Source organism: Acomys russatus, chromosome 12, assembly GCF_903995435.1.
Source record: "Acomys russatus chromosome 12, mAcoRus1.1, whole genome shotgun sequence".
Lineage (NCBI taxonomy): Eukaryota > Metazoa > Chordata > Mammalia > Rodentia > Muridae > Acomys > Acomys russatus.
The window spans coordinates 4,176,474-4,203,742 of record NC_067148.1 but is presented as its reverse complement, the minus strand read 5'-3'; the positions used below and the strand labels follow the sequence as shown (position 1 = coordinate 4,203,742).

Below are 27,269 nucleotides of genomic sequence, written 5' to 3'. Positions count from 1 at the left end.
ACCGAGGGAGGCGAGGGATCTCAGGTTAGAATGTGGCACCTGCCTGTTTGGGAACGTGTTCTGCTGCTTCCAGTGCTTTTCAGTAATCATAGAACGCAAGGAGTCTCACACACACACACACACACACACACACACACACACACACACACACACACACACACACACACGCTAAAACGGCTTCAAGCAAACGGCCATTATGCTAATGACACCCTCTGTAAACAGAAACTGGCAGCTGTGGAGCTCCTTCACTTCACTGGGCTAAAACACTCAGTATATAATCCCAGTTTTTAAAAAAGGGCTAGTTAACCTTCAACTATGCTTTAAAAATTAATCACTCTTCAGATTTTAATACAAAGTTCCTAAGACTATGGACAAAAGGCAAAACAGGGAGTTGGTACAGTATAAAAAAGCCTAGTATTTAAACGCTGTATGAGGTGAACTTCAGCCTTTAGCCATTTGGACTTCATCTTTCATTTTCTATCCTGTGACAACTCCCTCTAAAGCTGGTGAGAGAAAAGGGAGAAACTGGTCTGAGTGTATGTGTTCGCTCCACTCCAGAACTGTGCCTACAAACAGCAATGGGGACCCAGTCCTAGAAGTGCATTTCTATACTACATGGCTTTTGTTTCATTGGGTCTTGTTGAAATTTGTCAGTGTTGATAGCTGAAGGCACCGGAGCGAAGAAAGAGTGACACTTCTTCCATAACTTCGTGACGAGTGGTATCCAAGCAGACTGGGAAGGCAATTATTCGTTACTGTTTGGATTTCACTTTGCTTTGGTTTTGGAAGTTTCCCTTAAGAAAAAAGAAACTTGTTAATAAGTCAAGCCAGAGAACAGGTTAAATTACTGAGACAAATATCAGTTGTAAGTAAATTCTTAGGCCATTTCTATCCAATACCAGTATCTCAAAGTTCAGACCACAAGATTCGACTGCTCATTTACCAAGTTATGTTTCTGCCTACGTCAGAGCCCTAACTCCACAAGCATTGTACTGCTTGTCTGCTGAATCAGAACTTGCCTAGCATCAGAGATAAGAAAACAAAGTCAGAACTTGAGGGCCACCAGTCCACAGCTCATCATACTTAGATCTGTCACAGTGTATATTCTTCCTTTAGAATCACCTTTAAAACCATATCCTCCCACAAGTTAAAATACAGTTGCTCCTACCTCTTAGAGTTGATATCAGTTTATAATTTATCTTTATTCAACACATCTGTAATCACACTACCTGTTGTAACCCTTAAGTAACTTTTTGAAGCATTCAGAAATGTAAACAAAAAATCATAAATCACAAAGCCAAAATAGCTATAATTAATATATGAAGAAATGACAAAATTTGTATAATATCAAAGTCCTGTACCTATAAACCATAAGTAAACTCCTTGCAATGGGAGGTCTCAAAATGCTTTAATTATCTCCACACAGAGCTCAATACAGTGCATACTGAAAACCAGGTAACCTGAATCAGAACAAAATCTGGCGCAAATTATATTTAAACGCTATAGAATTTGAAAGGAGACTTATTTTATAATCTGAGGCAAGGAGAAACAACAGGTATAGAGCTAGGGAACAAACAGGCTGAAACAGTACAACCTCAGTAAAATGGACTGGGCTCTCCATGTTTACTGAAAGAATAAAAGTGGGTAATGTGTCATCATTAGAGCAAGTTTTACTCAAGAGATAGTATGTAAGGAGAGACAGCGAGGGACGATGAAGAGGAGTTACCAGTTACACTGTACCCTGAAGGGATGTACCAATACACACAAACCACACCTTAGCATTACAGAGGTACAATTGCTTCTGAGCCACAAACTCTTGCTAATAAGCCTCTGTGAATTGTGTTCACAAACTCTAACACACACACACACACCGTTGAAGAGAGAACCTGCCCTAGCATTTTTACTTCTGACTGCGTGTAATAGGTAGTCATGTGGCTCTAAGAATTAAATTTGAATCACATTTACTATAGTATTGATCTACCATGAGTATTTTAAAAAATAATCAGATCAGCCTGGTGTGGTGGTGCACAACTTTAACCCCAGTACCTAGGACAGAGGCAGGCAGTGCTATAGTCCAGAGACCCAGCTGCTCTGCATGCCAAATCCAACCCAGCCAGGGCCACACAGTAAGGGCCAGCTCAAAAGTACAGCAACTAATAGTAATGAGATCACTGTTCGATCAGGGGGGTAGTACCCTCCCCAATCCCTCCACTTACAATTCAATATTTAACATGGTAGCTTCAAAAATAAAACATTCAAGGACTCAACTGCACATTTTTCTTCAGTGTAATCTTCAATGTTTGCAACAACAAAAAATTACTTGCTGCACCACATATTTTATTCCATAATTCTGAAAAAGAATCTGGTTGTCTGGTAATTAAACAAGAATTTAGGATGACTCTTCCTTGGAAAAATCTTAAGGGCAGGCAGGCAGTCTAGGAAGTCTAGTCACTCCTGGATCACACACACTCACAAACACTGTCAGCACTGACCAAGCTTCTGGCTTGGTGGTTATTGCTTCAGTTGGCAATATCCAAGTTTAAGACAAAAGAACATTTTCTATTAAACATCATGACAAACATTACAAAGCTTATGCAGAAGACAGACTCACGGAGGCTATATATAAAGCTGGTGTCTTAACTCACCCTTGAAACAGGGACAGGTTTTCAAGTGATACCCAGTAAGTTCTTGCTCTAAAAATAAATGTTCCTGCTTTCAGAGTTCCTATTCTTCAATAGGATGTAACTGAGCAGCTTAACAGTTTTTTCAGTAAAAACCAACCACTCTTTATAAAACAAACCAAAAACATAAGAGGAAACCCGTAAGAGACAAACTTTCACAGTTAACAATAATAAAAGTGCGCTAAGTGTTCAAGTAGGGCACGTAGTTTAAAAACTACACATGTCTCTCTTTGGCTTAGGTCATCTTTTAAAGGCTCTCCTCGGATCCCTGGCATTGCTTATTGTGGTCATGACTGTTTGACTACTAGGTGCTCCTGGTGGCTGTGGAGTGATGGGTGCCCGGCCATTGCTTCTACCAGCATACGGAGGATGATATCCCCTTGATTCAGGCCCAGTCTGAACGCCATTTCCTAAGACAAGAAGACAAAAAATCATCACCATCTTCAGAAATGGTCTATATTATGCTATAGAAACACTTAAAAGCTCCTACACACACTGTGAATGCTTATAAATACCATGGAAAACACGCACTTTTATTCTATAATAAAAAGGATGTGTGCTCTGGGGCTCTGCAAGTGTATTAATGAATACATTACGTGATACTGAATGAAAATGGAGGAAAAGCAGCTTGAGCAATAAGATTAGGAATACAATATAAAAACAAACAAAAACATTAATCACCCATACTGCAAAAAAAAAAAGGGCAGAGAAATGTTTGAGTACTGGTGTTCAGCTCTGTATCCAAGTGCTGGTGTTGGCCGCAAATACAATTAATGTTTCAATGTAAGCAAACTATTGCCAGATAAGTTTTCCAGTGTTGAGTTGGTCAAATAAGCCTTCAGCTACCCTAATCAACTCAATCACAGAAAGATGCATCTCAAAAGACATATCCTAGGTTAAGTAAAGACAAAAGACCTTATAGGGCTCCAAGACCTTAGTGAGAGGTCTGAGGAAGACAGGCTGCTGCCATAAAAAGGCACCTACAAGCATGTGGAATGTTAAGGTATTCGCTGACTGCTACTCTACAATAACATTTGTCTGGATACGTTTCCAGGGTGCCAAACAACCACTAATTCTGCATATATTATAAATAACTACTGCATCACAGACATTTGTAAAAATAGAAAAATAAAAGATCTCATCAGAGTCATCAAAATTAGTGTTCTTACTAACAGATGTTCAGCATAAGAGGGCCCCATTATGTGTTTAAAGAAGAATGGACTCAGCCGGGCATGCCTTTAATCCCAGCACTTGGGAGGCAGAGGCAGACGGAGCGCTGTGAGTTCAAGGCCAGCCTGGTCTACAAAGCAAGTCCAGGACAGCTCAATACATTGGCATGAATGAGTATCTTCTTCTTTCCACAAATATCATTTATTTCGGTGTCCATGTTTACTGGGAGTTCCCCTTTAACACGAAATTACGCCTAAAGACATTTTTTTCTTTACATTTGTCATAATTCCCATAATGTCGCCGGGCGTGGTGGCGAATGCCTTTAATCCCAGCACTCGGGAGGCAGAGGCAGGCGGATCGCTATGAGTTCGAGGCCAGCCTGGTCTACAAAGTGAGTCCAGGACAGCCAAGGCTACACAGAGAAACCCTGTCTCGAAAAACCAAAAAAAAAAAAAAATAATTCCCATAATGTCAACATGTCATCACAAATATTGAAGAATTCTTACCCACTGGCCCAAATGAACCGGTGTTTATTTTATCCTTTTGTTCACTTTGTAGCTAAAAGACAAAAGTAGCACATTTATAAAAATAAAACAATTTTTTAAAACAAGGGTTTTAAGATGACTTTTAACAGTATTTCAGAAGTCTTTCCCAAGCCTCTTACTGATTTTGTTACATCCAGTACTGCCTGGTATTTCTTCACTCTGCCAAGTACTACACAGCACACATAGCCACGGTGTCACAAAGCCTCTGTAATACAGGCTACTTTAAAGGTTGTATTTTGTTTTGAGATAGGGTCTCATGTAGCTCAGGCTGACCTCACACTTACTATATAACCAAGGAGGACTTTGAACTTCTGATTCTCCTGTTTCCATCTCCGGAGGAATAGGACTTCAGACATGTACCATGTCTCAAGCTGACCCTAGGGCTTAAATGCTAGGCAAGCAGTCTAGCAGCCGAGCTATAGGCCCAGTCCTCAAGATCGCTTTATAATTCTTTTCATTACACTCTGGACATAACAGGCTTAGCCTGCTGACAGAATTACACTGGAAAGTCAACCGATTCATCAAAGTACACCATATATTTCCATTAATTACCCCTTTGTTCTGCTGTCCTCTATAATCTGGATTCGGCTCACTGAAATTTGGCACTTCTGAATACACCATACAAAATCTGAAAGAAAATAAAGGACATGGTTTTTGAAATTTTTTTTGTATAACCTCCTTAACTTACAAGAATAAAAACCTTAGGTGTCAAACCTTAACAGTAGCATGTTAACTAATATAATTTATTTATAATAAAAATCTCCTGAATAACTACATCCCAGATAGCACCAAACTACTTGATTCTCTTATCAAATTCCTCTTTTTGCCCAAATCACTGTGAATCTGCAAAGATAATCATCCATTGGGAATAACAAATCCTCAATGAGTAACACAGACAACGGGCTAGCAAGCCACCACTCTATTTAGGGCATCTTGTAAGCTGAAAACACAACCTGGTACCCTGTTCGCACAGAAGCACTTTCTTAGCTCTTCAACTCTACAAAGAACTAGATTATGTTTGGGAAAATCTCTCTCTCCCCCTCTCTCCCCCCACCTCTCCCCCCCTCTCCAAGGCAGGGTTTCTCTGTGTAGCTTTGACTATCCTAGACTCTCTTTGTAGACCAGGTTGGCCTGGAACTCACAGCGGTCCACCTGCCTCTGCCTCCCAAGTGCTGGGAGTAAAGGCGTGCGCCACCACCAGCTGGCTGTTTGGGAAAATTCTTAAATTGATCCTGACAAAGAACCACCACGAGGAAATGAGTGACTTCCTGTGAATCTTCACCTAGCTGACCTCCACTGTTTCAGCATCCATGACTGTCTAGCCAATCCTGTAATCCTGGCCATAAGCCCTTTCATAAGACACGCTCTAAAGAGCACTACTCTACAGAAGAGTCCACAGGAAGCCCAACCATATGCTTGCTGGGGAATCAAGATCCTGATGTTTCAGCAGACTGCACTTTTTCTCCTTCATCTTCAGTGTGAGTTCCCTCTCTTTTAGTTCTATCTGGGACCTCTCCTCTTAAATATACTCCAGTCTGATGGGTAGTAAGAGGTATCTAACCACCAGCCACCAAAATGGCCTAGCAATTTGGCTCATTACGTATAGTACATATGGATGCAAGGCACAGAGACTAAAGCACCTTTACACTCCTGCATGTGCCCACACTTAAGTGTGGAACTCACACCAGAGGGCAGTGTGTAGACACTCACTGTGGCCGCTCGCACCGCACCTGCACTAGGACAAACAGAGCGCTTCACTCCCACTGCTCTAAGCCCCTTTAGCTCTAATACAAATCCACCCACGTGGAGACAATGAAACCCATGTCTAACTTCTACTTTCGCAAATTAAGAGAGGTTGTACTTCAACTGACACCTGAAAGCTACAGAAGGGGCCTGGCCTAACGCTCAGGTCACCTTCTCAACCACAGGGAACAAAACTGACAGTGTTTAAACCAGTTACCTACTGCCGCATGAAGCCATTTCCAAAGGCCAAGCAAGTGGTTTATAGTTTATACTTACCAATTATTCCGTAACCATGATTTGAAATTTAATTATATGAAATGTAATGTAATACTTACTCCCCAATCTTTTGAAGTTCACCACCTCTTCCAGTATAAAGTGTCAGGCATCCTTTCCACATTGATGCATACCTAAAGGGAAAATAAATTAGGTTTCAGAAGAATGCATAGTTCTTAATGTTTCAATGTATTTTTTATACTGGGTACAAGTGGAAATCAAGCCCTGTCTGGCACCACACCAAATCAAATAGAGTGAGCGTAACTCTAATAAGAAATTAAACACAGAATGTTTTTTTGCCACATTAGAACATAATCGTCTAAATTACAACCCTAGAAGAAAAAAAAACTTGAACACTGCTGGAGACTGCACGTGGGCCTTGAGCATACTAGGCAAACACTCTGCCACGAAGCTATGCCCCTAGAACTTGTTTTTAAACCTTATTTTTAATTCTCTCCCTAAGTTGCCCAGGTTGGTCTTGAACTTGCTCCGTAGTCAAGTAGCCCTCAACCTAACTACCTTCCTGCCTCAGCCTCAGGAGGAACTGGAAAGTCAGGCATAGGCCCCCATGACTAGCTGAGAAAAACTTGACCAGGCACGGTGACACATTTTGAATCCTAGCACCGAGAGGGCTGAAACAGAAAGAATTCAAATCTGAGACCAGCCTCGAGGAGGAGAACGGAGTGGACAGAAGTGTGCTCTGGTAAAGTGTGCACCGCTGTTCCTAAATGGTGGGGCGGATCAGTACTTAACAAAGGAGGAACTTGTTTTTTTCCAGTGAAGAATAGGTTTGATTGGCAAAGTCCTCCAAATCATTTTTCAAAAAAAGTTACACATTCTCAATGCACTGTTGGACTAAAATTACTTCAAAACACAGACAATGCCAACAAAAGAACATCTGTAAAATTCCCTCCACTGCAGTTAGAGGAAAGAACATGTCTTCTGCACTCCGAAGACCGAGATGGGTATCAACACCTGTGTGCAGCTTGGTTAAGGAGCCGAGGAGGAAAGGAAGACCCGCTCAAGGGAACAATCAAAAGTATATCTTATGAAGGATATTCTAATAACAGGAACTGAAATCTCTGAATTGTATTTCAGGCACAAGCTAAAGTCAACGCACTAGTGTTTTCTTTTACACTCACTGATAGGCCATGGGAGACATTAACAGGTTTTTGCTTTGGTTTGGTTTTTTGGTTTTTCGAGGACAAGGTTTCTCTGTGTAGCCTTGGCTGTCCTGTACTCCCTTTGTAGACCAGGCTGGCCTCAAACTCACAGAGATCTGCCTGCCTCTGCCCCCCAGAGGCACTACCATACCCGGCTAAGCTATAACAGTTTTGTGTCTACTTCAGCAGACACAGTTCCCAAGCTCCTCGAAGTCTGGCATCACTTTATCAAGAAGCTAAAAACACAGACCACTAATCTTCCTCTTGCCCTGCTGGCCTTCCCAAACACTGCCATTTCTAATAGCAACATAATGGAACTAAGTGTTTACATCAACAGTTTTTTAAGTGTGGATGACATCATTAAAGCTAAGGAAAACAAACTAGTCACCTTAGCAGAACCAGACCAAACTCTTGGTTTTTCAATGTTCCTTTGTACAACTACCAAGTTAACTCCATGGCTTAGAGCATAGATTGTTGTTGCTGTTGCTGCTGCTGTTATTGCTGTTGCTCTAGTCCTTAGCACACCCTCCACAAGAAAAGATTGTCTTTTGTGGAACTTAAAGACATGGAAGTTAAGAGGATGTAGTTTAGCGTCACAATGACTCAGTGTATGAGAATAAAATGTCTAAGTCCTGACTCTTACTTCCTGCTTTGATGATCTTTACCTCACTTCCTGAAAACATTGTAAGGCCTGTAAGATAGCATCGAAGAGCTCCTGCCCAGACGACCAACACTTCTCCAAGATTCTTTGAGCCCAACATCAACTGCCAACTTATTTTTCTGGTAGTTACCAATACAATTATTACAGAGGCTTCCTTATTCTATTTTTAAGATTCTTTCCTAGAATTTTCTTACGACTAATATTTGGTAAAAATTTCAAAAGTCGGGCCGGGCGTGGTGGTGCATGCCTTTAATCTCAGCACTCGGGAGGCAGAGGCAGGTGGATCACTGTGAGTTCGAGGCCAGCTTGGTCTACAAAGTGAGTCCAGGACAGTCAAGGCTACACAGAGAAACCCTGTCTCAAAGAAAAAAACCAAAACAACAACAACAAATAAAAAAATCAAAAGTCTATGAAAAAAATCTGACAACTACAAGTTCTGAGTGGATCAAAGCTGCCTTTCTGCCACTTTCTGTGTAGTATTTTGATTTTTGTGAAACACTGATCTTACAGAGGAAATCGTTTTCAAGAATTCCAGGTACTGTCTTCATCTTTTCTAAGTACAAATGTAGCTACAGAAAATGGTAAATTCAAGCTGGGGCTGTAGATCAGACAGCAGAATGCTTGCTTTGCCGCAGCGGGCCTATGGTTCACTCCCCAGGACATTTGGGTACACGTCTGTAATCCCACCGCCTGGGAAGCGGAGTTAGGAAGATCAGAAATACAAGGTCGTTCTTCTGGGCATCTTAAAGTTCAAAAACAACCTGTAGCCTAGAATCCCAGCACTCGGGAGGCAGAGGGAGGTGGATCTATTGTGAGTTCGAGGCCAGCCTGGTCTACAAAGTCCAGGATAGACAAAGTTACACAGAGAACCCACCCACCCCCCCAGCCCTGTGTCTGGTGGGGGGAAATCCCCCCAGCCCTGTGTCTGAGGTTGGGGATGGGGGGGAAAGACTGGAATACAAGAGACACTGTTTCCAAAATGAAGACAAAGACCTAAATTCCCCAGTTACTCAATTTATGTCCATACCACCTAAATGATGAGAACAAATAAAGAATTGATGGGATTTCAAGGTACTCAAAAGAGAAGGAGGTGGAACATATTATACCGAATACATGGACTGCTTAAAAAGGTAATGGCCCAATCAATGCCTTTAATCCCAGTGCTGGGGAGCTCCTCAAGCTCTGTGAGTTTGAGGATAGCCAGGGTTGCATCGAGAAAGCCTGTCTGGAAAAACAACAGCAAAAAGGTAAACTGGTCTTTATCACCCTACTAAAAAAGTTCACTGACTCCCATTCGGTATCTAAAAAAAAAATAAAATTAACCTTTAAAATTGGAAGAAGTGAATTCCCTGCCTAAAACACTTAGCTGTGAAAAGTGTGAGCTCTTGCCAATGCTGACCACCGAAATAGGTCACAACTTCTTGACGTGGCCACCCACGAGCCAGGCAACCTTAGAACTTGGTACCGCCCCACAAGTCAGCCAACCCCACACCTACCCCAATTTATGCACACCTACCCTCTGGTCAACCGAATAATATCCCCTGTCTGTATGAGCCCTCCGATCTCATCCCACACAGAAATAGTGATGCTTCCCGTTTTATCAGCTACTTTGCAGGATCTCACTTCATGGCCGTCTTTGGTTTTGGTCACGCGTCCTGTGAAGATTTAAAAATCAAAGGGGGTGGGGGGGGGGAAGGCTGTGTTAGATAACGAGTCCATTCAGGACAGCTGTCTCACCCTCCTCCGGCACCTTACAAGACTGACTACTATCCGGGGGTAGGAGTCTCGGCTGGGGCGGCCGGGAGCACGTGGGGGCGCGGGCGGGGAAGAGGTCCGAGCGCTCGAGGGTGTGGGGCGGGCTGCGGACCCCACTTACCTATCTCCAGGACAATAAAGACGACATTTAAGTTTTTCAGTCCGGCCTTAATGTCTTTTATAAAAAGAGGAGGGTCGCTGACCCCGTGCATACTGAGGCAGGTGAGGCTACGCTGCGCTAGGCAAGGCTTCCCACCCTCCGGACCCAGGGGCAGAGCCGGGGGGCAAGCTGGGGCGGGGCAGGCGACCGGGATCAGGAAGCAGTTATTCAGGGGCCAGGGAAACCAGCCCTAGAGTCACCCAGCCAAAAAAGAAAAAGAAAAAAAAAAGGAAAGGAAAACAAAAAGACTCTCAAGTTCCAAAATCAAAAAAAGACGACGCACTCCGCACACCCAGCTCACTCCCAAGTGGGTGGCGAGCAAACGAGCGTGCGGACTGCTGCCTCGGCTAATGGAAAGGCAGCAGGGGACGGCCCTGCCCGAGTCCCGCTGTCCCTCACACAACACACGCACACGCGCGCGCCCCCTCAGTCCCAGGCTCCGGGAAGGGACCTCGACAGCAAAACAGCAACGCAGCACACCGACCGCGCAGCCCCGCGTCCCAGGCAGCAACTGGCGAACGCGCTTCCAAGCCGGCTCTACTAAAGCACGCCCCGCCCCGCCCCTTGTGGCGTCACGAGACGTCACCACGCCCACGAACACGCCTCTGGGGCGGACCCCAGAACCACAGCCCGGCGCAGCCGCTCTACCTCCTCCCAGGCAGTCAGCGCAAGCCACGCCCCCTGGCCGTCCAATCGGCTCTCGGCCACACCCTTCTCTCACCGGTCGCGCCACGTCTTCCGGGTTCCTCAAGGGCTGGGTCTTTTGCGCCTCAGAGGAGCTCCGGCTTCTTCGCCTAGTTCCTCAGGAGCCTTCTTCTGTGCCGCAGCCGCTGCCCTTTAGCCCCGCGATCACGTGGAACGCCGGTGCCCTGGACCCCGCGGGTAGAGCAAGTGTGCAGTTAGTTGAGAAGGAGCAGGGCTCGGGAGAGTTGTCGAGCGGGGTCAAGGAGGGAGAGAGAGAGGCCGAAGTGGTGACAGCGTGCGAGACAGCCAGGCGGAAGGGAGTTCCATCCACGTGGAACTTTAATACTTCAGCCGTGTTTAAACTGGAATCCAGAAACACGAGGTTGTCTCTTAAAATTCCTCAAGCAACTTGCAAACCGCTTTTTTATCTTGATAATATCCACACATAGTTAAGTTCCACCGGTGGTGTGTGCTTTACAGACAAGCTGGAGCTGATGGCTAATTGCGTGAATTTTAAAATAGTTAAGCTTCCTAGCCATAATTTAATAATCTGAGCAATAAAACTATATCCTTGCCTCATAGAGGGTGAAGTAGGGTCATAAATAAATTGCCCAACTACTGTAGCAAATAGCAGTGATCAATATTTCCTTTCATCAATTTTCTATTGAAGAAAATAATAGCTTAATCTATGGTTATTTAGTCTCTTGGTGAGTTCTAATTTTAACCCCCATTACAAGTAATAAAACTCATTAGAATGACCAGACTGTTTGGATTTAGGCAATCTTGACCCTCCGAAGCTTCAATCAGAAGTCTTTTATGTTTAAATAGTGGGATCGTAAAGCTCCAAAACAGAAATACGATGGAAACAGTGGAATGTATTCTAATATGTTAGATTCATATGCCGTGGAAAATAGAGAACTTATATATCAGAAACATACAGTTTTTTCTTTCATAATACTTTTAGATTAACTTTCCAAATACCAGCAAACAGCATAGCTAAAACAGTTTTTTAAAAATCACATTATCAAGAATATTTACATATTCCTAAGGAAATAGTAGATGTGCCCGTTTCGTAAGCAAGTAAACTCAGAGCACCAAAGACATAGATGTAGTGTTGGACAGTGTTGTAAAATCAAAAGCATGATTTTTTAAAAAGTCATCGAAAAAATTTAAAAACAAAAACACTCCAGTTAGTGGCAGAACCAAGATCCAATCTCGGAGCTCCTGATCCAGATAAGAGTTGATTGCATCATGGTATCCCACAGCCACTTCAACTGGATTATCCTCAAAGTTGGTTGTTTGGATTTTTGTTGTTTTTGTTTGGTTTGTGTGTGTGTGTGTGTGTGTGTGTGTGTTGTTTTATAATGCAGGCAAAAACAGTCTCATTGAAGCAGTACAATACTTAAATTGAATCTTGTTTGAAAGGTTTGGTCATGATCTCTTAGAAGTTTAAGAATACACAAGAAGCCATGTATTTAAAAAAAAAAAAAAAAAGCAGCCAGGAGGTGGCACACACACTGGGAAGTTCAGGCAATCTGATTTGGTGAGTTCAAGGCCAGCCTGTCTACAGTGGGAGTTTCCAGCACGGCCAGGAGAATAGGAAAACCCTATCTTGAAAAAACCAATAACAGTGGGCCCAGGCATGATCTCAGTTCAAGGCAAGCCTGGTCTACAAAGTGAGTCCAGGGCAGCCAGGCTTCTATTAAACAGAGAAACCCAGTCTCAAAAAAAAAAAAAAAAAAAAAAAAAAAAAAAAAAAAAAAGAAAGAAAGAAAGAAAAGAAAAGAAAAGAAAAAACAGTAACAATGACAACTATAATAATAGAGCAAAGTTGTTGCTTCTTGGGGGAAGGGAGAGCTAGCCCCTCCCTGAATTCTTAACCATTTGTCTCATAAAGAGGACTGATGGGGACTGCTCAGAATTACACACATAGTTCAGGAAGAGGTCTGAACACTAAGAAACCAGCCCTGCCGTGGGTCTGCCATAAATGGGTTCCCAGGACGGATCAGCGCCGAGATGGGAAACCAGAAGCCAACTTCAACTGATAACCACTCACAAATGAAACATTCCTTTCTCCAACAGAGTCTAGCTGGGGATCCAAAGCCCTCTCAAAGCCACACGTCCAGCAGCACACAGCCAACACAAAACCACCTCTGATGTTTTTGGGAGATTATTTATCTCGTGATGCTTTCTCAGGGCATTTTCTTTCTTTTCTTTCTTTCTTTCTTTTTTAACCTTACAGGTCATTTGTATATATTAGAATTTTGTGGGATTTCTGTGTGTGTGAACATGTGTCTTATTACTACTTTTTAGATGACTGTTTTCTAACTAGAGAGGGTAGATTACATGGGTGGGGAGGATCTGGGAGGAGTTGGGTTAGGGGAACCATAATCAGAATATAGTATATGAAAAAAAAAACCCACTATGTTCAAGTAAACACAGAGGGGCTGGGAGTGGGGGGAGGGAGAGAGAGACAGAGAGAGAAAGCAAGCAAGCTGGCAGGGTAAAAAGCAGAACCTAGTACAGAGAGTGGCCCTGCCCTTCCTGGCCCAACCTCCCCTGGGACAGACTCAGCTGATCCTCTCTCACCCCCCCACCCCCCCACCCCCCCACCCCCCCACCCCCGCACAGAATTCTCACACTGAAAATGGCAGCCTTGAGAAACTGCACCAAGAACCAGTTCAATGAGTGACAGAAGGTTCCAGCTACTTCTAAGTCAGTCCCCAGAGATAATGGTTGAGAACAGAAAAGAGAAAATGAAGACAGGCATGATGGTGCAAGCCCTTAATCCTAGCGCTAGAGGCAAAAGCAGCTCAATTGCTAATCTGGTCTACAGAGTGAGGCCCAGCCCAGCCAATACTACATCTTAAGGGGAAAAGAAAGGTGGGGGTGGGTCGCTTTGGGGCCCAGGTGGGTGTCAAGAACTCTTGCTACTGCAGGAGAGGTAATTAAGAGCATTCCTTGGAATTGATTCCCAATGTACAGAAGGCCAGCAATACATACTTGTGGTACACAAACATACATGCTGATAAAACACCAGTACTCATAAAAAAATAAAATAAAAATATGCCATATTCATTGTCTTAACATTCCCTGAAGTAAACAATAGCGTAGACTAAGCTTCTATTACGTATCTATTACATAAAACACACATTTTAAGACCTTATGCTTGTTTAAAAAAAAAAAAATCTAAAATGTGTGTTTAATTATCTAAATTGATTATTGGCTTTTCTGACAGCTTTGTAATTCAAAATAATCCCCAATGCCTGATTGGGGGCGGGGACAGTGAAATCGGCTAGAGGATAATTCTTAATTTCCTTTGAAAAGAAACATTCTTAAGTAGACTAATCAAAAACATTTGCTGGGTGTGGTGGCACACACCTTTAATCCCAGCACTCGGGAGGCAAAGGCAGGCAGATCAGTGTGAGTTCAAGGCCAGCCTGGTCTACAAAATGAGTCCAGGATAGCCAAGGCTGTCTTGCAAAACAAACAACAACAAAACATATTGTCATATAATAATAGGGTAGGCAACTTTGGGTTCTTTGTTCCAAAATACTTATTTCCGGTATATCCTACCTCTCAGTGGTTTCCTAAATTTACTATTTATGAAAAAGAAAAATGTTATGTCCAACAACTATCTGGAAACAAATAACTTTTGTTCTGATATATGTATCATGATCTTCATACTTAAAGAATATTGTAGAAAATCCTCCAAGTGACATGTATAAAAGCCTGGGTGGGCTGGAGCTTCCACAGGGCCAAAGTCTTACAGAGCTGTAATAATGCTTAGTCTGGATGTTTCAAAGGGTTGCTACTGTTCACTTGCTTCCTAGTGTCCTATGTAAAACTGAAAGAATGTACAAACACATAAAATAATGTAAACACTTGGTGTGGAAGTTCTTGGAGCCCTGCTACTTAACAAGCCCTACAAAAAGTGTAAGAGTTCCTATCCTCAGCCGGGCCTAGGGGTGCATGCCTGTAATTCCAACACTCGGGAGACAGAGACAGGTGGATCACTGTGAGTTCGAGGCCAGCCTGGTCTATAAAGCAAGTCCAGGACAGCCAAAGCTACACAGAAAAACCCTGTCTCGAAAAACAAAAAAACAACAACAACAACAACAAAAAAGAGTTCCTATCTGCACTCCGGACACAAGTTGGAATGGGTCTTGTAACTGTCTCAATTTTCCATTTATAAGCTGGTTTGTTGGCAAAGGTCCGTAATCTCCAGCACTTGGGAAGCTGAGCCAAAGTGTCCTACACTCAAGGATGGCCTAAGCTGTATATCAAGACTGCCCTAAAGTAAAAACCAACACACGGTCACAGGATTCTAATGATTTACTGCCATAATTTCACTACTATAAGAATGGGCTCATGTTTCTTGTTTTGGAGCATTGTCAAGCTCACACATGCACATAGACACCTACAGGTCACTGTGGAGGGTCATGAGGGTTCTCTCTCTAGAGGAAAAGAATTGACATTAAAGGGGGGATTTATTAGAGTAGCTTATAGGCTGTGGTCCAGCTAGTTCAACAGTGGCTGTCTCCTGACATAAAGGCCAAGAATCCAGTAGTTGTTCAGCCCATGAGACTCTCCAGACTGCCTTCAGTCCCAAAGTAGGAACCTCAACATAAAACCTTCTTATTTTGTGCATGAAAGAATTACAGCCTGGCAGTGGTGGTGCCCGCCTTTAATCTCAGCACTTGGAGGCAAAGGCAAGCAGATCTCTGTGAGTTCCAAGTTCCAGGACAGCCTGGTCTGCAGAGAAAGTTTCAGGACAGCCAGAGCTACATAAACAGAAATCCTCTCTCAATTAAAAACAGAAAAACAAGCCAGAAGACGTTAATAAGCACATCACCTACGGTTACTAAAGAATTCTTAGGTTCTGGTCCTAATCACTAACAGCTGATAATATTATGAGAAGGATAAACAACTCACAACAACTGGACTTTCTCAAGTTGGGAGTGACACCAACATCTAAGATGTTTATAAAGCACCCCCAGTAATAGACATCAATGCACACCAAAGTCTGGAAAGCATGGCCAGTTAAGAGATACTATTAGAACAAAAATTATTTCCACTTACCTATAACTCCCTGGACCAGTGTTTCCTTGTGCTAGCTAGTTATATTGATGAACTTCTAGGACTGAAATTACTGAGTATGGCTTTAGTCAAATTCCATTTGGGGAACCTTGAAAATATACTTCCTTGTGTACTTTATATAAGCATTAAACATAACCTATTACTAAACTTACCTGTGTTAGGATTGAGGATACATCCAGGAAAAAAAAAGTGCAAAAAAATCTTGCCCATGCAACTTACATTCTAAAGGGGTAGCCAGAATAAATTGATGTAATTATATAGTAACTAGGGAATTATGCACAATGTGGTGAAAAATAAAGCAAAGGATAGGCAGAATTCTGTAGGTAGACCAGAAGGGTGCTCAAGGGTTCTGCAGGTGGGTTGCAGAGTGCCCCTGATAATACTCATTTGAAGAAGGCAGCACCCAAGAGGCATTTGGGCTTAGGCAGCAGGCACAAAGCAAGTGCCATTGTAAAGGTTCAAGCATCATTTTCAGAGTCTTCTGTGGCTGAAGCAGTGAATGAGGCGAGGCTAGAAGCTGGAGAGGAAGGAAGGGAGGGAGCAAATCATGAACATGAGTTTTGCGTAGTCTTTAGATTTTACTGCAAGGCAAGAATCCATTGAAGTATTTGAGGCTGTGGCCTGATGTGCAAACATGTTAGAAGCCTTGAGATGTGGCATAGCTTAGCAAGCCTCATTCCTTTGGATCAGGATGGAGGACCCAACCACCAGATGCCGGTCCTGCCGGAGCAGAGTAAGAAAGAAGAGTCAAATACGGCTCCCCAGTCTTGAGTCTGAACAGATATAAAACATGAAGTTGTTGAGGGAAGCGGGGAAGACTCCAAGTGGACAGTTTGGGTGGGGAGTGGAAAGATAAGGAAGGCCATTTTTATCCGGCTAAACACTGTGCAATAGAAAGAACAGGAAAGCGAGCAGAGGAATGCTTGGCAGGTGACTCCTGTTTCTGGAAAGAGGAGTCGCTCTGCTGAATACTGCTCTAGATCAGGTGAGATCAAAATGGCACCACTGGGGCAAGCAGGAACAGTCTGGGGAGGCACTGACAGCAAGGGTGGCTGCAATGAAATCGGGGGAGGAAAAAAGCCCAAATTACAGGGGAAAATAAGCCCAGGAACTGGATACATCAAAATAGGTCTGCGCCGCTTGTATGGGGAGGTTTGCTGCAAGAGAGCAAAGGATTGTGTTATGACTTGGGGGAAAGCATGGGGAAAATATATGTATTGTGACATGGAAAGGAATCCAAATTAAAAAAAAAAAAAAAAAAAAAAAGGAAGCTGCAAGGCTGGGGTGTGGCTGAGAAAGCGCTAACATGCGGAATGTCCTGGGTTCAGTACCCTGAACTAAATAATAAATATGTATACTGTGGTAAGTCTTTATATAATGAAAGCCCACATAAGTATCAATGGATGTGTCTGTTTTCATTCTATACATCTGGAAGGGCATTTACCATATACTGGCATACCACTTTAGGGGACAAGATCAAGAGGTAGGGAAAGATTTTCACTTTCCATTTTTACATTTTATATGATTTGAAGTTTTTGAGTTATTGCTGACTGATAGGCAGATAGATTTTTTTCCTCCTAATGTGTAGCCTTTTTTTTTTTTTTTGAGACAGGGTTTCTCTGTATAGACTTTGCTGCCCTGGGTTTGCTTCATAGACCAGGCTGGCCTCAAACTCATAGAGACATAGAGATCCGCCTACCTCTGCCTCCTGAGTGCTGGGATTACAGGCATACACCACCACACCTGGCCTCCATGTGCCCCTTTATTTTGCCTTTTTCGTGCTTTGATTTTATTTGACACTACTGGTCACTTCCATCTGTCTAAGCCTTGGGCCAGGTGCCTTTCCTAAGTATTCCTCCCTTACACTGTTCTTATTCAAATTAGGAATATTCATATGTCCGGGCAGCTATTTATTTCTTCCAAGTATTGAACATCTATTTGTGATCTGAGGCAGGTATGTATAGTCTAGTTGCCGGGAAAACAAAAGGCAGTATGCAGAAAGATGAAGAGGGGAGTGAGATAGTCAAGGTAGCAGGCTCTGATGTAAGCCAGTGGCCCCCAGAGAGAGTTTCTGTCCCACCATCTCACTAGGCAAAGACAGCAAGGTAGAGAGAGATTCATGTAGAAACTTCTAGAGCACTGAGTTCACTGACTCCATTTAGGGAGCTCACTCCTAGGAAGGGAAATTACACTAATGTCCCTTTCTGGTGACTTAATAGCTCAGCTTGCTTGTGTGGGTGGGACAAATAGAACAGGCATGAACCTAAGGAGAACCGGTGCAGATATGCTTGTGAGAGCAAGCGAAGTCAAAATCTTGCTTATTAGAGTAAAGGCTAAACCACTCAGAAAAATACAAACAGAAGCACACACAACACACAGACACAAGGAAAGGGATTTTTGTTGTTGTTATTCTTTGATTGTTTTTCAAAACAGGGATTTTCTGTGTAGCCTTGCCTGTCCTGGACTTGCTTTGTAGTCCAGGCTGGCCTCTAACTCACAGCAATCCACCTGCCTCTGCCTCCCTAAATGCTGGGATTACAGGCGTGTGCCACTGTGCCTGGCTCATAAAAGTAATTTTTTATTCTCCAGATTTGTTGTCTCAGAGGTTTACTGCCTGTCTGCTAACCTAGGCCTACTCATGGAAGCTTTTAGCCTCCGTACAATGTAACCTAGGCGTAGAATGTTTTCAGCTTCTGAGACTTACTGCTGAATAAGCTCACCCTTTCTAGTTCTTTCTGAACTCCTGGCTGGCTGGTTCAACTCAGCTGTTCTGGCTCAAACTCCTCTCCAAACTGACTTGATTCGATTTGCCTTCTTTCCGTTTCCCACTCAATTGCTCTGCTTGGTCTCAAACTAACTCTAGCCATGTGTTCTAATCTTCTGACTCCTCGTTGTCTGGCTCGTTCTGTCTTCGCCTGTGTCTAGCCTGTTCACTCTTCTATCTCTGTAAGTCTCTCCTGGTAAAATCTGCCTCTGAACTGCCACGAATTCCACTCCACTGCATTGACTCTCAACTCCCTGACTCTACCGAATTGCATGAGCAGCACTGACTAGAACTCAGAGATATGTCTGCCTCTGTCTCCTGAGTGCTGGCATTAAAAATGTGTACCACCACTTCTGGACCTAAGCTTTTCTTTACCTGAAACTTGCTCTGTACCAGGCTGGCCTTGAACTCAGAGATCTGTTTGCCTCTGTCTCCTGGGATTAAAAGCATGTCTGTATTCCAGCAGAATCACACAGACATAAACAGTCTTTGGATGTGATCTGTTCACACACACACACACACACACACACACACACACACACACACGCACGCACGGGGGTGAGGGTGAGCATTAAATATAATGGATGTTAGTTCCTTTCCCACTGTGAGCAGTACAGGGTTCAACAAGTGTCTACTCCAATCACTCAAGGACCTAGATTCCTTCTACTTCCCACTTACTGTCACTTAAGGTCACTAAAATTGGGTTGTGACCTTGTTTAGTGTTCAAACCCATGGAAAGGGAAGATAAATTTCCAGGCAAATGACTTACTTTTAAAGCACAGGCGATAAGAACTTTACCAGGGAGGCACATTTCAGCCTCTAAGAGTGGATGTACAGATTATAAAAGCAACGTATATCTTTAAAAACCTAATGTGCAACAAATAAATGGTGTGTTAGAATCCGCCACACCCTCTGCTCACAGCAATGCTGCCCAGCTGTTAAAGGTGAGTGGAGAGTCACGAATAATCAGTAAGTAAGGAGTGGATTGGGCCTCATATTCTTCCTGAAGAAATGAGACACCAAGAGGCCAGAGAGTGCTTTAAGGTCAGAAAATGAGTTAAGGAAAGGAGAGCCCTGACCCAGATCTCCCCCTTCTTACCCATTGTTCCCCAGGACAGACCTACCGGCCCTCCTTCCTTTCCCACGTTCTCTATCACTGCTGAACATGATGGTCTCTTTCTTGTTTTTAGACACACTACTACATTGTAAAAAGGCTAGCTTGGAGCTCACTGTGTAGCCTGCACTGGCCTTGAACTCAAAGCAATAATACTCTTGTCTCAGTCTCTTAAATTCTGGAATTACAGGGATGAGCCACCACACTGGTTGTGTTTTTCATTTAATGCTAAAAGATGTAAGCTAATAATTGTGGCTTCCTTTTTTAGTGAATGAAGTGAATTATGCTGCTTGTTTATGAATACAACTCAACTTACCTTTATATTTTATATTTAAGATATAATAAATATGATATATTTACATTTCTTTTTTTATAGCAAGAAATAGTCTCTAAGATTAATCTTTAGGTATGAGTTGGCTGCATAAGAACGTTCATCAAAACACCAACTATATACTTTCATGATGTCATCTAGGAGTGCCTTCTGATGGCCTTGGTGGCAAGCATTCATGTGCTCAAGTCATCTGATGGCTCATCTGAGCCTAGAGGGCCTGAGGCAATATCCCTTACATATCTGGCAACTGGTGTTGGCTCTAGAGACGGTTCTCACATAGCCAGGAGCTGGTGCTGGCCCTTTACTAGGGCACCTGTTATTCCCCACCATGCCTTTCATCCTCTGGAACGTGATGCTAGGTTTCACAGCCAGATGATGCCAGGATTTCAGGAGGATGGTAGAAGCTTCACATTCTCTAAAGGCATAAACTCTGGAGCTAGCAAAATTTATATTTGTTCCATTTTGTTGGTCCAAGCCAATCATAGGTCCAACCTAGATATAAGGAAATGAAGAAATAACCTTGGTTATTCATTTTGTCCTCAACTTTGTCTTTGATAGAAGAGGTAATATCGTATTTTTAAAAACAAACAAAAAACATCAGGGCGTGATGGCATACACCTTTAATCCCAGTACTGAGGAGGCAGAGGCAGCCAGATGCTATGAGTTTGAGGCCAGCTCTGTCTACAAAGTGAGTCTAGGACAGCCAAGGCTACACAGAGAAACCTTGTCTTGAAAAACCAAAAACCAAAACCAAAACCAAAACCAAACATGAGGACATGGGAGGCATGACGTCTTGGAGGACATTACTGTCTTGGTTTTCTGTAACTGAGATTTCCCACAGTGCACCATTCTGCCCATCACCTCTCCTATTTTGTTCACAAAACGTATACTATGATCTGTATGGTGTGACTGTTCTCCAGGATTCAAAAAGCCACACTGCAGATTTCATCTTGGGTGAGCTAAAATTGGGACAAACTGAAGTGAGAGAACATCACAAAGCTGAGGGCTACATGTAAACAAATGCTTGCTTCTGCATTTGTTGAAGTACAGAGGTGGGTGCGGGTAAGGTGGCTCAGTGGCTAGGCTCATGGTCGTGTTCCCAGCACTATATCAGATGGCTCACAACCTTCTGGAACTCCAATTCCAGAGGAATCTGACACATCTGGGCTCCATAGACATCCACACACGTGTGTACTAACCCATGCACATACATATAGACATAATTGAAAATTTAAAAATACAACTTTAACAAAAGTACCGAGGTAGTTTCTGAGGGATTGGTCTTGTTGTCCCATTGTCTCTATCATCTATTCCCAAATGGCCTCATGTTACAAGTCAACTAACACAGCTTCATATCTTACATCTTATTTCACTCCAACAGGAAGAAGGGGAGAGAAACAAAGTGGAATGCATTCCAGTCAGGTATAATTTCTAGAACATACACCCACCTCTCACCCTGTGTTGCTTTATGCTTCATCTCAAGCCCTCATGTGTCAGCAAGGAGGCTTGGGAGGAGGCAGGAGCCAAGTCAGAAGTTGGCAAATGGATCATTGTAGAAGGGCTGACATAGATGGAAACATCAGTGGTGAGGGGGGGTGGTAGGGAGGGAGACAGGCAGAGAGCTGAGATAAGAGGTCCAGGCAGAGGAACGTGCACCGTGTTTTTCGGACCATAAGACGCAGTTTTCCCCCCAAAGGTTTGGGGGGCAGGGGGCAGATTAGGGTGGAACTTATGGTCTGATTGATGTTTTTCTTGTTTTACTGCCCTAAAAACTGGGTGCATCTTATAGTCAGGCACGTCTTATAGTCCGAAAAATATGGTAAGTACAGAAGCCAGAGGCTGTGGAGCAGGGCATTTGGGGAATGTCTGATGAATAATAAAGTATCCAGCAAAACTAGAACAGGGAAGGGGGTGACACCAGATGACTAAGAAGAGCGAGGCAGAGGCAGAGGCAGAGATCAGTGTGTGATAAGGACAGGGGGTGTGCTGTGAGGGAGCAGACCAGGGGTAAGGATGTGCTAGGGGCCCCCAAGTCCAGCTCAATGCTTTGCTGAAGGACTCCTAGGACGGTCTTATACATAGCTCTGACAGTGACAGATGCGGAGTTGAATCAGCAGATGGAAAAGGCACAGAGGGCAAAGTCCGGAGGAAGCCATTTCCAAACTGCTCCTACAGGAGTCATAAGTTATAACACGGGGTGTAAAATGCTTCTCGCCAGGAAAGTGCACTGCAGACTTGGTGCTTGGGGTTCTTAGTGAGGGCTGGGCTTATTAATATTGTCTTTATGCTGCATACACCCAAGTCCCCAAATAACAGAGGGAAGTATTGAATAGGAACTGTATTGTTTGAACAGTTTAAGCTGCTCATAATCCATAGAATGGTGGGAATTCTACAGGAACCTAAGTTCTCAGATGCCAGTCAGTGGCCAGCCTTGCAAGCAGACCTTCCTAGAAATAGCAATTGTGGGCCTACTGATAACTGATCTTTGCACACAAATCCACAGAGAGGGACACAGAGTAGAGTGGAATAGGAGACAGGAAACTAAGCAGATAGGAAACAGTCCCTACAGTTACTGTAGCAAAAATTAAATAGAAACTACAAAGCAAATAAACTGAGACGCAGAGCCAAGACCACACTGACAGCTGACTTAAGAAGGAGTCAAACTCAGCGCACAGAAGGCTTAACTTGCGCGGAAGAATGAGGGACCTTATATATGGTAACAACCTCACAGTGCCTTTGAGACACTGCAGTTGTTACTTAATTCTGAAGATGAATGGCCCATGTTCCAGTTCCACAGGAGGCCTGGTTGTTCCATTAAAACACCCATATACTTGCTTCCTCCTTCTTCTTATATGACTGTAATAAATTCACCTTTTCCAAGACCGGAGGCGCATCAGTGTTCTTGGAAACCTGCAATACATCTGAAGCATACCATCGGGTATCATCCACTGAGGATGTAGACCTTCGTGAGAAATGTTAGTATGGTAGTCAAGAGGCCAAGTGGCCAATTAGATAAAAGACCACAAACTGCAGTGTCACGTGAAACTTTTCCTCCAATTCCACTACAAAGTCATGTTCCAGCTGCATCAAGCTACCCACAAAAATATTCAGATGAAGAACCTTTCTTCATCTTAACTTGGGTACCCTAGCCCTCTTGGTCTACAGTCTCTGATCCCCAGGAGGGCTCTCCCCAACCCAGCAAGAATATCATTTGCATTTCCTGTGAAGCCACTCTGACCACTTCTCTCCCCACACTCTTGCTTCCCTTTTGAATAAATCCTTTCCGTTCACTGCTCTTCCAGATCTGGCCACATGATCTGTTGTAACACTTAGTAAATATATTCTACTTGGCTACTTATATGCTTATCTCTAAACACAGTGTGTGCCTGGCACTTAGCAAAATGCTTCAAGAGGGCAATTCTTTAAAAGATGTGCATTGAGTAAATGAAGGAACATATAAATCAAGAAACAGGATAATGTTTTATACAGAGTTCTGATATCAAAATTAAGAGTCCTTGGTCAAGACATCTGACTTTCAAATGGAATGCTTAAAACAATAATAACTCTCAGCTTTTGGGGTGCCTAGTATTTCTCCAAATTACAATTTGGAGAATCTCCAAATTTCTTTTGTTCCCCACCCATCCTATTTTTTGTTTGTTTTGTTTTGGTTTTTGGTTTTTCAAGACATGGTTTCTCTGTGTAGCCCTAACTGTCCTGGAACTCACTCTATAGACCAGGCTGGCTTCGAACTCAGAGAGCTCCGCCTGCTTCTGCCTCCCTAGTGTTGGGATTAAAGTTGTGTGCACCCCAACTGCCGGCCTTGCCACTGCCCCTTTAATGAAATTATTAATTAGTTCACATGAGATAAAGTGGCTCCCTTGGTCTTAACTGAAATAATTTCCCAGTGAGGAAGCAAGTGCTTCAGCTTTTAATTGTGAAAGGGCTTAAACATCCCAGTTATGAAAGTCTAGTCTGGGCTTTCCCACGAGGGGTCATGTCACATAGCATCACGTACAGAAGCCTACACTTGTGGCCTTACAGTCAATTCCCCGGAGAGTTTAGAGCATGACCAATGCTAGAGCCTGAAGAGGTTATAGCACCAACACCAACCAAATTCTAGACTGTCATCCTATGAGTTCTCTTCTGAGCTGCAGCCCTTTAAACTTTGAAAGTGCACATTATAAGCTCCTTTTATTCCCTGGGATTTGAGAATAAAGGCCCTTGGTTAAACACTATGATGACAGGTTGTGGCTAACATATAAAGATTCACATGTAAAAATGAGTCCCCAGAACTTGAGGACAGAATTGGCTTCTTCCAATAGCACCTTCTGAACCTGAAGCTCATTAGAATTAACTTTAAATTTCCAGGAAAATGGAAGTGTGAGTGGACAGCATGTTCTTGTCACCCAGCTTTCAGATGTATGTGCAAAGGAGGACATTATGTTAGGGTCGGAGAAGAAAACGAGATTTTTATCATTTCCTTTGTATTAGGCACTTGGCTTCCATTCTTGTGAGTCTCAGCAGCACGTTCTTTGAGGCAGGATGGATTCTCCACAGTCCACAGCTACTCCACTCCTCCTGAGCAGAACTACAGTGTCATCTATGTGTCACTTCCCATGTTGCTGTGGGTCAGCCTGAGAGACAATGATAACATGACACAAGACCCAAGTCCTCCCGGTTAGGTAAACTTACACTGCTAGACAGTCACCCCCAGTACAGGGACTGTTTGGAGAGCAAATTAAAAGCAAAGCAAATGGGCAACAGTCAGCAAACAGTGGCCCAAGCTCCTTCTCTGCTCTGTTATGGAAGGCTGCCTTCCAACCACAAGGACAGAGTTGATGATCAGAAAAGCTCAAAATATGTGCCACCTAACCCTTTACAGGAGACTTTGCTGAGCCCCAGAACAGAGCCTTTGTCAAGCAAGAGGCAGTGCTGCTGTGAAGAAGAGGAATTCAAATCCCAGCACTTGGGAGACAGAGGCAGGAGGATCACTGTGAGTTCAAGGCCAGCCTGGTCTACAAAGTGAATCCAAGGCAGCCAAGATAACACAGTGAAACCTTGTCTCAAAAAACTAAAAATATAAAAAATTTAAAAAAGAAGAAGAGGAGGAGGAGGAGGAAGAATTCAAAATCTAGCATAACCTGGAAAGGATATTTTTGGGTACATGGGAATTCTGCTGACTCAGCTCCAGTGCAGAAACGGTAGTTTATAAAGTGATCTCTTGACCTGATCTCTTATCTCTGAAGAAATCTCACCTTGAGTACCATTCTCTAAATGTGATGATAACTGAAAACATGTACAAAGAAACATGTAGATATAGAGTATCCATGAATGTTGCCAAGTTATAAGTTGTTCAGTGTTTTAGATTCCAAGTCACCACAACATGATGTTAATGTATATGACTCTCCTCTACAAGTGGAGATTAATAAAACTGAAGTTTTAAACTTTTTACCAAGACTCTCATTGGCCCCCAAAGACAATTTATTTAAAAATATCCTAGTTGAGATAGCAAATAACCAACCTCTCAAGCTGCATTACAATATCAGAATTGTCTTCCTGTCAAATTACAAATAGTAAATCGACTTGATTGATGGAACAGGCTTACACTGCTCAACAGTTAGACGATGCTCTTTAGTTGGTCTTGTACAAAGATGGCAAAATAGGGCAAAGACCATGAGACTCACTAGGGATATTTCTCTCTTGAGGAATTTTTGTGTGCTTTCTATTAGTGTGTATGTGCCTGTGTGTACCATGGCGTGCATGCAGAAGTCAGAAGACAGCTTGGAGATGTCAGTTCCCTCACTTTCACAAGGGTTCCCAGTATGGAATGGGGGCTCTCAGGTTTGTGTGGCTCTGCCCACTGAGCCATCTTGTTAGTCTAGGAACACATCTTAAATAACTCACTAGAAACTGCTGAATAGAAAGTAGACAAGTTGATGTTGGTTATGTTGACCTTACTACTTCATTTCCAAATTAGTATGTAAAAAGCTATTCTAGGCAAGGAACAAAAAGGTAATAAAATAACAAATAAAGTTAAACCGGGCGGTGGTGGCGCACACCTTTAATCCCAGCACCTGGGAGGCAGAGGCAGGTGGATCACTGTGAGTTTGAAGCCTGGTTTACAAGCAAGTCGAGGACAGCCAAGGCTACAGAGAAACCCTGTCTCAAAACAACAAAAGCAAAAATAAAAACAAAAAGTTAAAATAGTTTAACTATAAATTAAAGAACTTTAAATAATTTTTAAAATAAATTATTTTTTCTTAACTTGAAAGTTTACAAGAACTGGCAATAATAAACTTGCCTTCTTTTAGTCACATATTATTTGTTTTTTCTTTAGGGCAGTTTTGGATTTATAGAAAACCACAGAGGCAATACAAAGGTCCTATACATCCCTCAAAGGTTTCTTGTGAAATATGGTATAATTAATTAACTGGTTCCCATATCTTCATCAGCTTATTTATCTAATATGAGTTCTAGGTTGGCTTAGGTTCCCTATCTCTGAGCCAGTTAAATGTTGGCTAGAGACTCGCAATTACTGAGAGTGGTTTAATCTGGGCCAAGCACTGTCCAGTCAGTGAGCGGAGGACATCAGGTGTGGTGCTGAATGGATTCCAACAAATCTGCAACCAAACTGAGTGAGCTGCACATGACTTTCTGACGAAAAGTTCACTACAAAAGAACACACACACACACACACACACCAATGAAACAAAAAATTGTTTTTATAATGTATGAATGTAACAGATTGGGGGAGGGGTTGTGAGTGGCTAGATGTTCTCTATAGTATAATATTCCTAAACCATCTCTCCAGAGAGTTTTAAAATTCCTAAGATTCTAATTTATCGAATTATTATCTAATTTATCTAATTTTAAAATTATTTCAATTAGACAAAAACTATGTAAAACAGAAAAAGTCCAAGTGGTTTCTTAGCTATCTCTATGGTCTACTGACAGCCATGCATAATAGCCCATACCCTACTCATTACCAACTTTTTCTTTATTAACATCTTTTAAATTACAATATTTCTTAGAGAAGAAAATGTATTCACATAACTAAAAATTTAAAATATACCCAAACATATTTAGGCTTCTCTCTTCTGTCCGTATTCTATAGCCACCTGAGGC

The 27,269-nt window shown here is 42.8% G+C and overlaps 1 protein-coding gene across 4 annotated transcripts; it reads right to left on the bottom strand.

The window, feature by feature from the left end:
* Positions 1-402: 402 nt before the first annotated feature.
* Nabp1 (nucleic acid binding protein 1) lies at positions 403-10,676 on the bottom strand. 4 transcript variants are annotated; one of them, XR_007831463.1, is made up of 7 exons: positions 10,113-10,415; positions 9,753-9,891; positions 6,475-6,546; positions 4,949-5,024; positions 4,358-4,409; positions 2,646-3,091; positions 403-794 (listed from the first exon to the last, which is right to left on the bottom strand). XR_007831463.1 is itself a non-coding variant. In XM_051153812.1 (6 exons), exons 3-6 carry the CDS (start codon positions 6,534-6,536, stop codon positions 2,922-2,924), a joined length of 360 nt encoding a protein of 119 aa, XP_051009769.1. In that variant the 5' UTR covers positions 6,537-6,546; positions 9,753-9,891; positions 10,564-10,676; the 3' UTR covers positions 2,320-2,921. The 4 variants fall into 4 exon arrangements, 3 of the variants coding, with proteins under 3 accessions (XP_051009769.1, XP_051009770.1, XP_051009768.1); XM_051153812.1 differs by lacking the exons at positions 403-794; positions 10,113-10,415 and adding an exon at positions 10,564-10,676 and having other exon boundaries at positions 2,320-3,091; XM_051153813.1 differs by lacking the exons at positions 403-794; positions 10,113-10,415 and adding an exon at positions 10,551-10,569 and having other exon boundaries at positions 2,320-3,091.
* Between the last annotated feature and the right edge of the window lie 16,593 nt (positions 10,677-27,269).